This window comes from Paramisgurnus dabryanus, chromosome 1 (genome assembly GCF_030506205.2).
Source record: "Paramisgurnus dabryanus chromosome 1, PD_genome_1.1, whole genome shotgun sequence".
NCBI lineage: Eukaryota > Metazoa > Chordata > Actinopteri > Cypriniformes > Cobitidae > Paramisgurnus > Paramisgurnus dabryanus.
The window spans coordinates 75,597,694-75,608,917 of record NC_133337.1 but is presented as its reverse complement, the minus strand read 5'-3'; the positions used below and the strand labels follow the sequence as shown (position 1 = coordinate 75,608,917).

The window sequence follows — 11,224 nt, the reverse complement described above, 5'->3', positions numbered from 1 at the left end:
TGCCTTAGCTTTCGTACGCAGGTGCAGACGCACCTGGAGGAGAGCTAAGACACTGTTATTATCTAATTCCAGATGAACCAAAGCTGCAGCTGATCGTCATCGGCGACCTCCACCCCGTTACGTTTGTGGTCAAAAGGTATGGCTTTCTACCAAGGATCTGTCTCTCCGTGAGCCTTCTCGTAAGCTGGCTCCGAGATTCATTGGGCCATACAGTATTTCTAAGGTCATTAATCCGGTGACGATAAAGCTTAAGTTACCCCTTTCTCTTGGTCGGGTTCACCCTGTTTTTCATGTATCCAAGGTTAAACCTGTGATGTTTGCTCGCTATAACCCTCCTGTCTCTGCCCCTAATCCCCCCGCCCCTCGTCTAGTGGATGGTGCCCCTGTCTATACTGTTAAGAGGTTACTAGACTCCCGCCGCAGGGGCAGAGGATTTCAGTATTTAGTGGATTGGGAAGGATACGGTCCTGATGAGAGGAGCTGGGTTCCGGGTCGGGATTTGCTGGATCCTGGGCTGATCGAGGACCTCCGTCGGCGACAGGGTGAGTCTCCCGGTCCGTCTGGTGCCGGTCGTGGAGGGGGGGCTACTGTCATGACTGCTGGGTGATCGATGGCTGTGTGATCTGTGTGTGTGTGTTGTTTACCTGTGGTGCCGGTTCCTCGTGTGTTCACTAACTCCGCCCCCTTGTTTCGGTAATTGTTCACCGGCGGTGTCTCGTTTACCTTTTCCTTTATATTGCACGTAGTCCTGTCTTTCGTTGCGCGCTCATTGTTTTATCACAGTCCTGCTGCCCTGCCTTGTCTTGTCAGTCGCTCTCTGTCTCTTCCTCTTGTTACCCCAGGTTTGGTTTTCGGCGTTCGGGGACTCGTCTTCGCCCGGACCGCTCGCTTGTGGATTACTGGAACTCATTGACTTTGTTTGTCTCTCGGTACAGCTGGTTCGCTTCGTTTCTAGGCGGTACACCAGCTGTCTCTGTTTCTCTCCGGTTTGCATCATCACCCGTGAGTGGAGTACACCTTTTTACCATTGTGGATTACATTGACTCTTACGACTGTTGTTTCTCGGAACCGCTGGTTCGCTTTGTTTTTAGGCGGTGACCAGTGGTTTCTGGGTGGCTCTTCTACATCAGGATTTCACAGTGGATTACCCGTCTGAGAACTTGGATTTACCATCTTCCATCTCCGCCTGTCATCCACCTTCAGGGCGGCGTGTTTCATCCCTCTGTTGCGTGTGGTGACTGTGCTGGTGTTCTCGACGGAGTGCGTGGGTGGCTCTCTCTCTCCCTTCGGATCTGTACTGGATTATCGTGTAGCGCCGACTCACTCTCTCCTACTGTGGGAGTGCTTCATTCCCACAGTAGTGTTATCTTCCAGAGTGAGTCAACGGGTGTGTGCTGTGTGTGGATCTACCAGTGACTTTGCTCTCCAGATCTCTCATTCTATTTTTCTAAATAAATATTGTTAACTTGCACTTGACTCCGAAGTTTTTCCTGACAAATATATTTGTTTTCCTTTATTTTATTTAACACTAACTTTATTCTCATCTGAATTATAAATACTTTATTTCTGTATAAAATAATACTACTACCTTTAAAAACATTTGATTTTTCTTTTTTAATCAGTTTAGAATGTGTAACTTAAAAATGAACAGATTAGTGCTCTGTTCAAGAAATGAAAACCAATGTAATATGATAAATTTCCAAAAGACGTCACCGACAGACTGGTTTTAAATGCGGTTGGATAAATATTTTTTGCTTTTAAACTGTGTGTGTGTGTGTGTGTGTGTGTGTGTGTGTGAGAGAGAGAGAGAGAGAGAGAGAGAGAGAGAGAGAGAGAGAGAGAGATTTTGGTTGGGTGACAGTTGTAGGTTACAGTTTGACAAAAGCACAATGTGCCGCATTGAATTAATTTGCACGCAAGTTTTATTTATTTTTATACCGTGTATTCTCCGTGTATATTCATGCACCGAACCATGAAGCCTGTATCATTTCGGATCAATACGAATACATGTACAGTTCCACCACTAGCTCAAACATATGGTTCTGGCAGTTTTTTCATGTTGAGTGGTTTACTCCAGTGAGCAATATACTGTAGATAAATTTGCTTTGTGTTGCCTTTGTTCTCCCTCAGGTTGCAGCTGTGACTGACATAGGAGGGGGAACTGTTGACGAGGCCACAAAAAGAATGATGACCTTCCTTCTAGACCAGGGGTCACCAAACTTTCTTCTCTGGGGGCCAGATTATCGTTCCTGACTGTCATGGGGGGCCGGGTCAGCTATATATAATTGTATGACCCAGACCAATTGTATGACCACCAGCAGTAGAGATAACTGGCCTGGCACAGCCAAAGTCCCCATTAGTAAACGGCTTTCCATGGGTAGCTAGTAGGTGAGCTACCTTATAGCTAGTTCGGACAGCAGCCTGGTTTACCTGAGTTTGGTGAAGGAATACATTCTTTTGTGCGGCCAGTACGCCTTTCATCCTCCAAATCCTTTCTTCTCTTGCTTACCCTCGCTAGCTAGCATACTCTTTGTGGCGGGTTTCATGATGACGACACAGATTATGTTCTTTGAAAACTGCCACACTTTCTTTACATATAATACAAACTGCACGGTTCTTACACTGAACAAAAAAATCATTGTTGGTCCACTGTTCTTTGAAAACTCTCTTATCAACTTTTTTTTAACGCTAGCTATTTTGCCGTCCTGAACACTTCCAGTTCTGTGACAGTTATCTGCACGTGCGCTGTCTGTCACCGCTTGATCACGTGCATATAGTTAATTTTATAACTAAATATAATTTTTTAACTTTAAAAAATCAACAAAATACCAGATGCGAACATGTTATTACTTTCCAAAAATAAAATTGCCTCATTGGGCTGGTTCAAGTATTGGGGGGCAGAGGGGCTGGGGGGCCGGTCAAAGGGGGGTGGCGGGCCTGATTCGGCCCGCGGGCCTTAGTTTGGTGACCCATGTTCTAGACCATGGCCTATCCAGGCAGTATAACTTTCTGGGCCGAAATGGAAAGAGAGAGTTCAAGTCCTTAAAACTGTATGAAGTTATATATGGTAGGTGTGCATGTGGATAATGTTTTAAGTTGTACCGATAATAGAAAGGTGTCACAATACCCTGATTATAAACAGGTCGATTTGAAATATTGTTAAAGGTATAGTTCACCCAAAAATTTAAATTCTGTCATCATTTAGTCGCCCTCATGTTGTTACAAACCTTTATAAATTGTGTTGTTCTGAAAAACACAAAGGAAGATATTTTAAGAAATGTTTGTAACCAAAGCATTCATGGACCACATTTACTTCTATTGTATTCTTTTTTCCTACAATGGAAGTGAATGGGGTCCACGAACGGTTTGGTTACAATCATTTCTCAAAATATCTTCCTTCATATTCATCAGAACAAAGAAATTTATGTGAGTTTGTAGCAACATGAGAGTAAGTAAATGATGACACAATTTTCATTTTTGGGTGAACTATCCCTTTAATGGACTGTTTGTTGTCCTGGCTAAGCAGTGTGATCGCACATGTCTTTCAGTTGCTTAGCTTGTGTGTTTAAGAGAATGTGTGTATATCTAATAATAATCTTAATTTATATAGCGCTTTTCTTAACATAGTTGTCTTTACAGTCCTTGCTGAGAGTTGTGTTGGCACATATGAAGTAAGTGACCGTTATATTTGTTTTTTCTTGAAGGAGGCTTAAAGAGAAACACCATGACCAGCCAAATCACTCGTAAAGATGCAGAGAAGGCGGTCTCCAAGTGGCTCATTGGTGCTAGGGACCGGGGGGGGTAATAGACAGGCCCGACAGGCAACCCCTCAACAAGGACTTCAGGCTTCAGGCTCATTTGAGGTGGAAAGAAACTAATTCTGTCTGTGGCTGTGAGGGAACATTGCAAAAGCATGTTGTTATAAATTTACTTAAATAAAAATGTCATTAATTGTATTACTGGTCTCTTTGTTATTGTAGCTTGTTGTGTTCAGGTCTGTGGGACCAGTTTTCAGTGTTTGCTAAAAGAAAAAGTTATTATTTCTTTTAACTCAAACGTATTGGCCGTGGCTCATTTTCTGTGAAGAACATAAAAAATAACTTATTTTCAATGACTGCACATGGTACACCGTCCTATACATAACTATTACATATGAGGTGTTCGGCTCTACTAAACCCGAGAGTAATAATTGTAGGTGCTATGAAACTTAACTGTGTCCTCCTCCTAACTGGGCCTGGTGTGTGTGTGTTTGTGTGTCTGTGTGTGTCTTGTCTGTATGTGCAAATGTTTTTTTTCTGCAACTACTATTCCCACACACAGTTACAAAATTGTTACATTTCAAGCACTTTCACCTGTTCTGATCAAGTTCTAAGAAACTATTTTTTAACATTTTTTTATAAATGAATTTCCTTATTTTCTCACAAAAAAAAACATATGATCATAATTGTGATCTCACAGGGGTAAATGGCGAATAAGAACCATAAATTATATATATATACCATTGGTAATATTGAGCTAAAGTAAATATCTGTTAAGTATTTTTACATAAATTGTTATGGCTGTATTGAATTAAAAACCTAATAATGTGGTGGGTCCACCAGACCATATTATCATCTTACAATTGTTAAAGTAAGGGCTGACTGTAAAATAAGCCCCAAATTTTTTTTTTAGCACATAATAATGGTTATTACCCATATGGGTAGAATAGCAGGGACCCTATAATCAGCCCACGTGGGCCCCAGATGGGAGAAACCTGGGTTGCCCATGTGGGTTTTAGCTAGGGCCCATGTAAAGCCCACCTTGGGGCCACCATGGAACCCGCGGACAAAACTAACTGGGCCCCATCTGGGCAGCCCACATGGGGCCCACTCACTAGCCCATATCCATCCCATATGGGCCCCACATGGGTGTGTTGACAGGGTTCTCGAATCGTTCTCGCGGTACTTTGACGTCATCCGGCTGTCGGTTCTTGCAGCGCCGCATGAAGTCGAACAAGCCTATTGTTTTAAAAAGGGCACGTGTTCAGCTCGCACAGCACACGCGTCATGGCAAAGTCACACATTGACATAATCACTACAACAATTAAAAATCTCCTCAAATGATAATGAAATTACAAACTCGTTTTGTTGTCTTATTTCATATTTGTCCAAATTACCACGCCTGCACGTGGACTATATTGTATTAAACACTTATAGTGCGCTTAATTTCTGTCATTTTTTATTTAAAATTCTTTTAAACTGAAATATAAAAAAAAATGTATGTATTTCGTTAAATAAGCCCTATATGCAGTCTAATAGTGTTTTTCATGTATTTTCTTAAGATTATTTTAATTATAGTTTCAGAAACCTAGCGGCTTGCCACTGGTGGCTTGCCACCCAAGAAACGCCGGCAGACCGACAGCTTTTTTACATAGGTCCGTTTGCCGAAGGTGCCCCGACAGTGGTCCGACCGCGTCAAGCCGCTGACTTCGTGCCGCCCAAAAACCGCCGGCGGACCGCCAGGTCATTGTTTGCTGGGTAGGGCAGTGTTCTTCACTCCCAACCCTGGAGAGCCGGTGTCCTGCAGAGTTTAGCTCCAACCTTAATCAAACACACCTGCAAGCTAATCAATGTCTTCATGATCACTAGAAACTTAATATGATGAATGTGTAGAAATGATACAGTAAATGTAGACACGTTTTGTCTTTTATCTTATCTAGGTAACCTAGCAACATTCACGCGAACCTGTGAATTTAATGAATTAGGCTTCCTGCACACAATCATGTGTTCAATACAGAATGTGTTTTAAATACGGTATGAATGATTATACGGAACAATTTGCAGCAATATAGAAATTGTCACTTTAAATAGGCTACATTTGAAATGTTATATACAACAAAAAACTTGATAACCATAGCACACCAAAACGACTCAGTGACATCGACAAAATCCTAAAAAAAAAAAACATTTTATTTAGGCGTTCATTTGGTGAAAGAATGTTCTTTATATATCGTGTATCATCTGCTGCTGCTCCGTCACAACACAAAGAAGGACACGCAATACTAACCGCTTACATGTAAAGACGTGAATCAGTCAGATAATGAATTATTGTCTGCATGCATACTTATTGAATCTCTCTCTCTCTCTCTCTCTCTCTCTCTCTCTCTCTCTCTCTCTCTCTCTCTCTCTCTCTCTCTCTCTCTCTCTGTGTGTGTGTGTGTGTGTGTGTGTGTGTGTGTGTGTGTGTGTGTGTAGATCATCATCTTCATCCAGTGGAGGACAAAGACACAGAAATGGGTCACATGAGCGACTGATCCACGCACACAACGCACACAGATCTAATGGTATGTGAATCATCTCATTTATTTGTTGAAGGTTTATTCAGTGAAATGAAATATAATGAAATATTAACACTTAAGAAATGTGTTTGTGCTCGTGAGTTAATTTCGCTGTGTGATTCCTCGATCGTTTTTTTCCTGGTTTATTTGTGTAAGATTTTGTGCTGTTAAAATGTGGATATTTCTGGTTTAATGTGATTGATCTGAGAAAACGGGACGCATTCGTATTTTGAGTCGTTCAGTATCGTTTGTTGGTTATGCGATGAAGCAAATAAAATCCCTTAATTTCCATCGCAGATTATTTACATCATGTACACGAAGACACACGACGACGGGCTTTCATACAACATTAATTATATGCTGTGGATGTTGAATTTTTTCATGTGTTGTATATTTCATGAAGATTGCATCACGACATGGCCCACACACACTAGACACTCAGTCTCCATAGCGACCGGCAGTATCAACACCACAACACTTCAGTCTGTCATATTACAAATGCATTTCAATCACATATATAATTAAAACTGCAAGCAGTGATGGAAGGGCCCTCGCACACATGACACCGCCACGCCGTGGCATAAGAATTAAAGGGAACAGTAGTAAATAGGCATTAAAGCATGTAAACATAGGTGAACCATTTAAAAGTGTAGTATAATGTGCCACATTTCCGGTTGCTAATTACAAATGACAGAGAGGTAGCATCGTGTAAGATAGCATGAGAGAGAGAGAGAGAGAGAGAGAGAGAGAGAGAGAGAGAGAGAGAGAGAGAGAGAGAGAGAGAGAGAGAGAGTGAGCGAGTGTGTGTGAGTATGAGTGACTACATGTAAATATTGGCACGTAGATGTGTTCAGTCCAGGACTCTTATCAATCATGTGATGTTTGGGACAAATCCGACATTGCATTATTATTGTAAACATGTTACTTCCTGTTACCAGCTGGTGGCGCTATGACCATAACTGACTATTGGCATCATAAGTGACTATCAGTGATGGGAGTAACGCGTTGCAACTAACTGTTACTGTAACTCCACTACTTTTAGCAGTAACAAGCATGTAACGAAGTATTTTTTTAAATCAAGTAACGCAATTACAATTACTGAAATTTAAATAAGTTCGTTACTCGCGTTACTCTATTTTGTAAAAAATAGACAAGACATATCTGACGTCGCAGGACCGTAGTTGGCGGCGCAATGATTAATTACACTTCATCATAGCTGACAGTGCATATAGAATGAACATAAAAAATCTAAACGGGACAACATACCTTTGTTTAAAAATTGTGCGCAAGTCATAATCCATCCGGTCTCATGTTTGTAAATTATCTTCACCAAGCAATCGCAGTATGACATCAACTTGCATTTGTAGTCCACAAAGGTAATAAATCTAAGAAATGTTCATATATTCTTAGATGTTTACATCGGCTTCATGGAAGAGAACGATCCGCGATTGTTGTTTCCACTAAAATATTCACACTGCTCTGTACACCTGTGTTAAAACTCCATAGTATGTGTGAGCTCGCTTTTAGTTTTAGTTTCAGTCTCTCCGTATCCGAACAAACAATCCACTCGCTCTGTGTCCGTCCGACAAAACAATCCACGTAGCCTACTCCGTTTTCTGATTAAATATCTTCCTTTAATCCTGTGTATCATTTAAATCCAACAGAAAACAAACAATATATGACCAAAGAGCGCAGTCCCTGTGTTCCAATGCAAGGGCTGCACCCTACTAAGCATGCAATAAAAGGTGAACACTCGGCCTTTCAAGGCGCTCAGAAGTTTGCGAAGAGAACTGAAATGAGACAGTCTAACCTTCGGAGGACCCATAATTTGCCTCATCTGCTGCACGCTCATCGCGCCTGTCAGCAGGACACAGCGGAGACGTTTCTAACTTATTAAAATAAATATGAAATCAGAAAAATTATAATTTATTTTAGAAAATATGACATGTTGACACAATTGTCTCCAAGTTTTTATAGAGACACTACACAATGTTAATACATTATATATTTTAACATGCAGAATATTTGTCTAAATGGTCTAAATGATATACATAAATAAACTAAGTTTACATATTAAGATAATTTCTAACAAAAATATTCAAAGGTTGAATCTAAAGCAAAATAGGCTCCTACAGTATGTGATATATTAGAGTCTTACGTGTAAAATAGCCCATCCATATCATTTTATTGTTTGACTGTTCAGTACTGTTCATATTTACATTTAAAAAGCAGACATAAAAGTAACTTAAAAGTTACTTTTCTAAGTAACTAATTACTTTTGATATACAGTAACTGGTACAGTAATTCAGTTACTTTTAAAAGAAGTAACTAGTAACTGTAACTAATTACTAATTTTCAGTAACTTGCCCAACACTGGTGACTATTGACATGTAGATGTGTTCAGTCCAGGACTATATTAATCATGTGAAGTTAGGGAAAGATCAGACATTGCATAATCATTGTAAACATGTCACTTCCTGTTGCCAGCTGGTGGCGCTATAACCATAAGTGACTATTGACATGTAGATGTGTTCAGTCCTGGGGCCTCATTTATCAAGTGTGCGTACGAACAGAAGTGTGCGTAAAGTGTGCGTAGGAACAGTTTTACGCAAAGTGTGGAATTTATCAAATTGTACTTATACGTAGAAATGTGTGTAAATATACGCACACCTCGGAGTATGCGTACGCAGAGCATCTAGTGGTATAATAGCGATACTACACAGGACCGTCCATCCCCAGTGTTAAAAGAACACTTTGTCTATTTATTATCCACCCCCAGGTGTTAAAAATTATTACTGTTAATAAAGTAACTGCAAATCAGTATTGAAGTTAATTAATGAAATAAGTGTCTAACCCTATATAAGAAAGCTCCGTCAAATGCTTGACACAGTGGCTTATCTTGCATTATTGGAAGACTTGGCAAATCATCCATTCCGCCGGGAGCGCGTTTTCAGAGATCGCGCCGATGATGCTGGTTATGCGGCTGTCCAAGGAAAGTTCTGTCATTGTCTGTCCTCCTACAGATTTCACGTCGGTGTGCTGTGACGCGTTTTTTTTTTTTTTTGGCTGATAATTTAATGTCAAACCACTTTTTTATTTCTAGAAGTGTTCTCATACCCAACGGAATTAAACTCACTGGTATGTTCCCATGCAGATTTGTTTTCTTTTGTTAGTCATTCCTCCCGTACTAAGTGAACCAAACAGATGTGTTTTAAACCTCATCCACCAGTAACTCAATTTCTGTGTCTGTAATGTTCCTCTTTTTCGCTCTCTTTGTCATTATTGCGATGAGGGAAAAAGCACAACCACGTGACTTATAACGGGAGGTGTTGTCACCATATATGGTTAATTGGAGGCGTTTCGGAATGCAAATGACCATGAACGTGCACGAGCATGGTGCTTAAGAACAAGTGGGATTTATCATCAAGGATTACTTACTGATGTGCGTACGAACCCGGTGCGCACGTTTGATAAATCCCGATTTTTTTGTACTTAGAAACATTCTAAATTTCATTCGTAGGTACAAATATAGAACATTTTCTACGCACTGTTGATAAATGAGGCCCCAGGACTCTTATTAATCATGTGAAGTTTGGGACAGATCAGACATTGCATAATCATTGTAAACATGTCACTTCCTGTTGCCAGCTGGTGGCGCTATAACCATAAGTGACTATTGACATGTAGATGTGTTCAGGTCAGGACTCTTAGCAATCATGTAAGTTAAACACAGTCCAAGGGCTGCTTCATTCAATATTTGAAAGTGGCGCTAAAACATGTCACTTCCTGTTGCCAGTTGGTGGCGCTATAACCATAAGTGACTATTGACATGTAAATGTGTTCAGTCCAGGACTCTTATTAATCATGTGAAGTTTGGGACAGATCAGACATTGCATAATCATTGTAAACATGTCACTTCCTGTTGCAAGTTGGTGGCGCTATAACCATAAGTGACTATTGACATGTAGATGTGTTCAGTCCAGGACTCTTATTAATCATGTGAAGTTTGGGACAGATCAGACATTGCATAATCATTGTAAACATGTCACTTCCTGTTGCCAGCTGGTGGCGCTATAACCATAAGTGACTATTGACATGTAGATGTGTTCAGGTCAGGACTCTTAGCAATCATGTGAAATTTAGAACAGATCGGACATTGTATGCATGAGTTCCAGCAACTTCCTGTTTCATTGGAAAACATCAAACTTTGTCGGGCCAGAACCGACACAAATTTTAACGTAGAGTCAAATCCTTCGCAATTTAGCATCACAAAGGCCTTAAGATGACACTCGCCAAATATGAAGATGATCCGACAAAAACTGTAGGAGGAGTTAGTTAAAGTATGACGCCTGGAAATGACAAAAACTGCGCCCAAATCACAAAAATAACTCAGAATAGCTGACTTCCTGTTTGGTTTACGGCTTCGCTCCGAGAGACTTTTTTGTAGGTTTTGTCATGCTACAGAAGCGTACCGAATTTCGTAATTGTACGTTAAACACAGTCCGAGGGCTGCTTTGTTGAAAATTTGTAGGTGGCGCTATAGAGCCATTTTCCCACGCCTAATTCCAAAGCCCACACCACATGTACATTTTTATCACTCTTGACATCTGTGCAAAATTTCATGAGTTTTTGAGTATGTTTAGGCCCTCTAAAGTCCCGCTGAAGTCGGAGAAAAATAATAATAATAATAACTCCTTGAAGAACAATAGGGTCCTCACACCCCGGTGTGCTCGGGCCCTAATAATGATGTGCATACATTGTCTAACACAGTGGTTCTCAACTCTAGTCCCCCCCCAGAACATTTTAGATGTCTCTATATATAAAACACCTCATTCAGTTCATCAGCTTGTTAGTGTGTTAATTAGAGAAACGTTTCAAACATTCTGGCAGGAGCCTGATGAGTGGATT

The 11,224-nt window shown here is 40.6% G+C and overlaps 1 protein-coding gene across 1 annotated transcript in view; it reads left to right on the top strand.

Moving 5' to 3' along the window:
• Positions 1 to 6,034: 6,034 nt before the first annotated feature.
• mansc1 (MANSC domain containing 1) overlaps positions 6,035 to 11,224 on the top strand; it is a 58,142-nt gene continuing 52,952 nt past the window's right edge. Inside the window, exons 1-2 of the mRNA XM_065253372.2 lie at positions 6,035 to 6,054; positions 6,234 to 6,322. Coding sequence (XP_065109444.1) covers positions 6,320 to 6,322 — 3 coding nt within the window. The 5' untranslated portion in view covers positions 6,035 to 6,054; positions 6,234 to 6,319. The remainder of the gene's footprint in view (positions 6,055 to 6,233; positions 6,323 to 11,224) is intronic.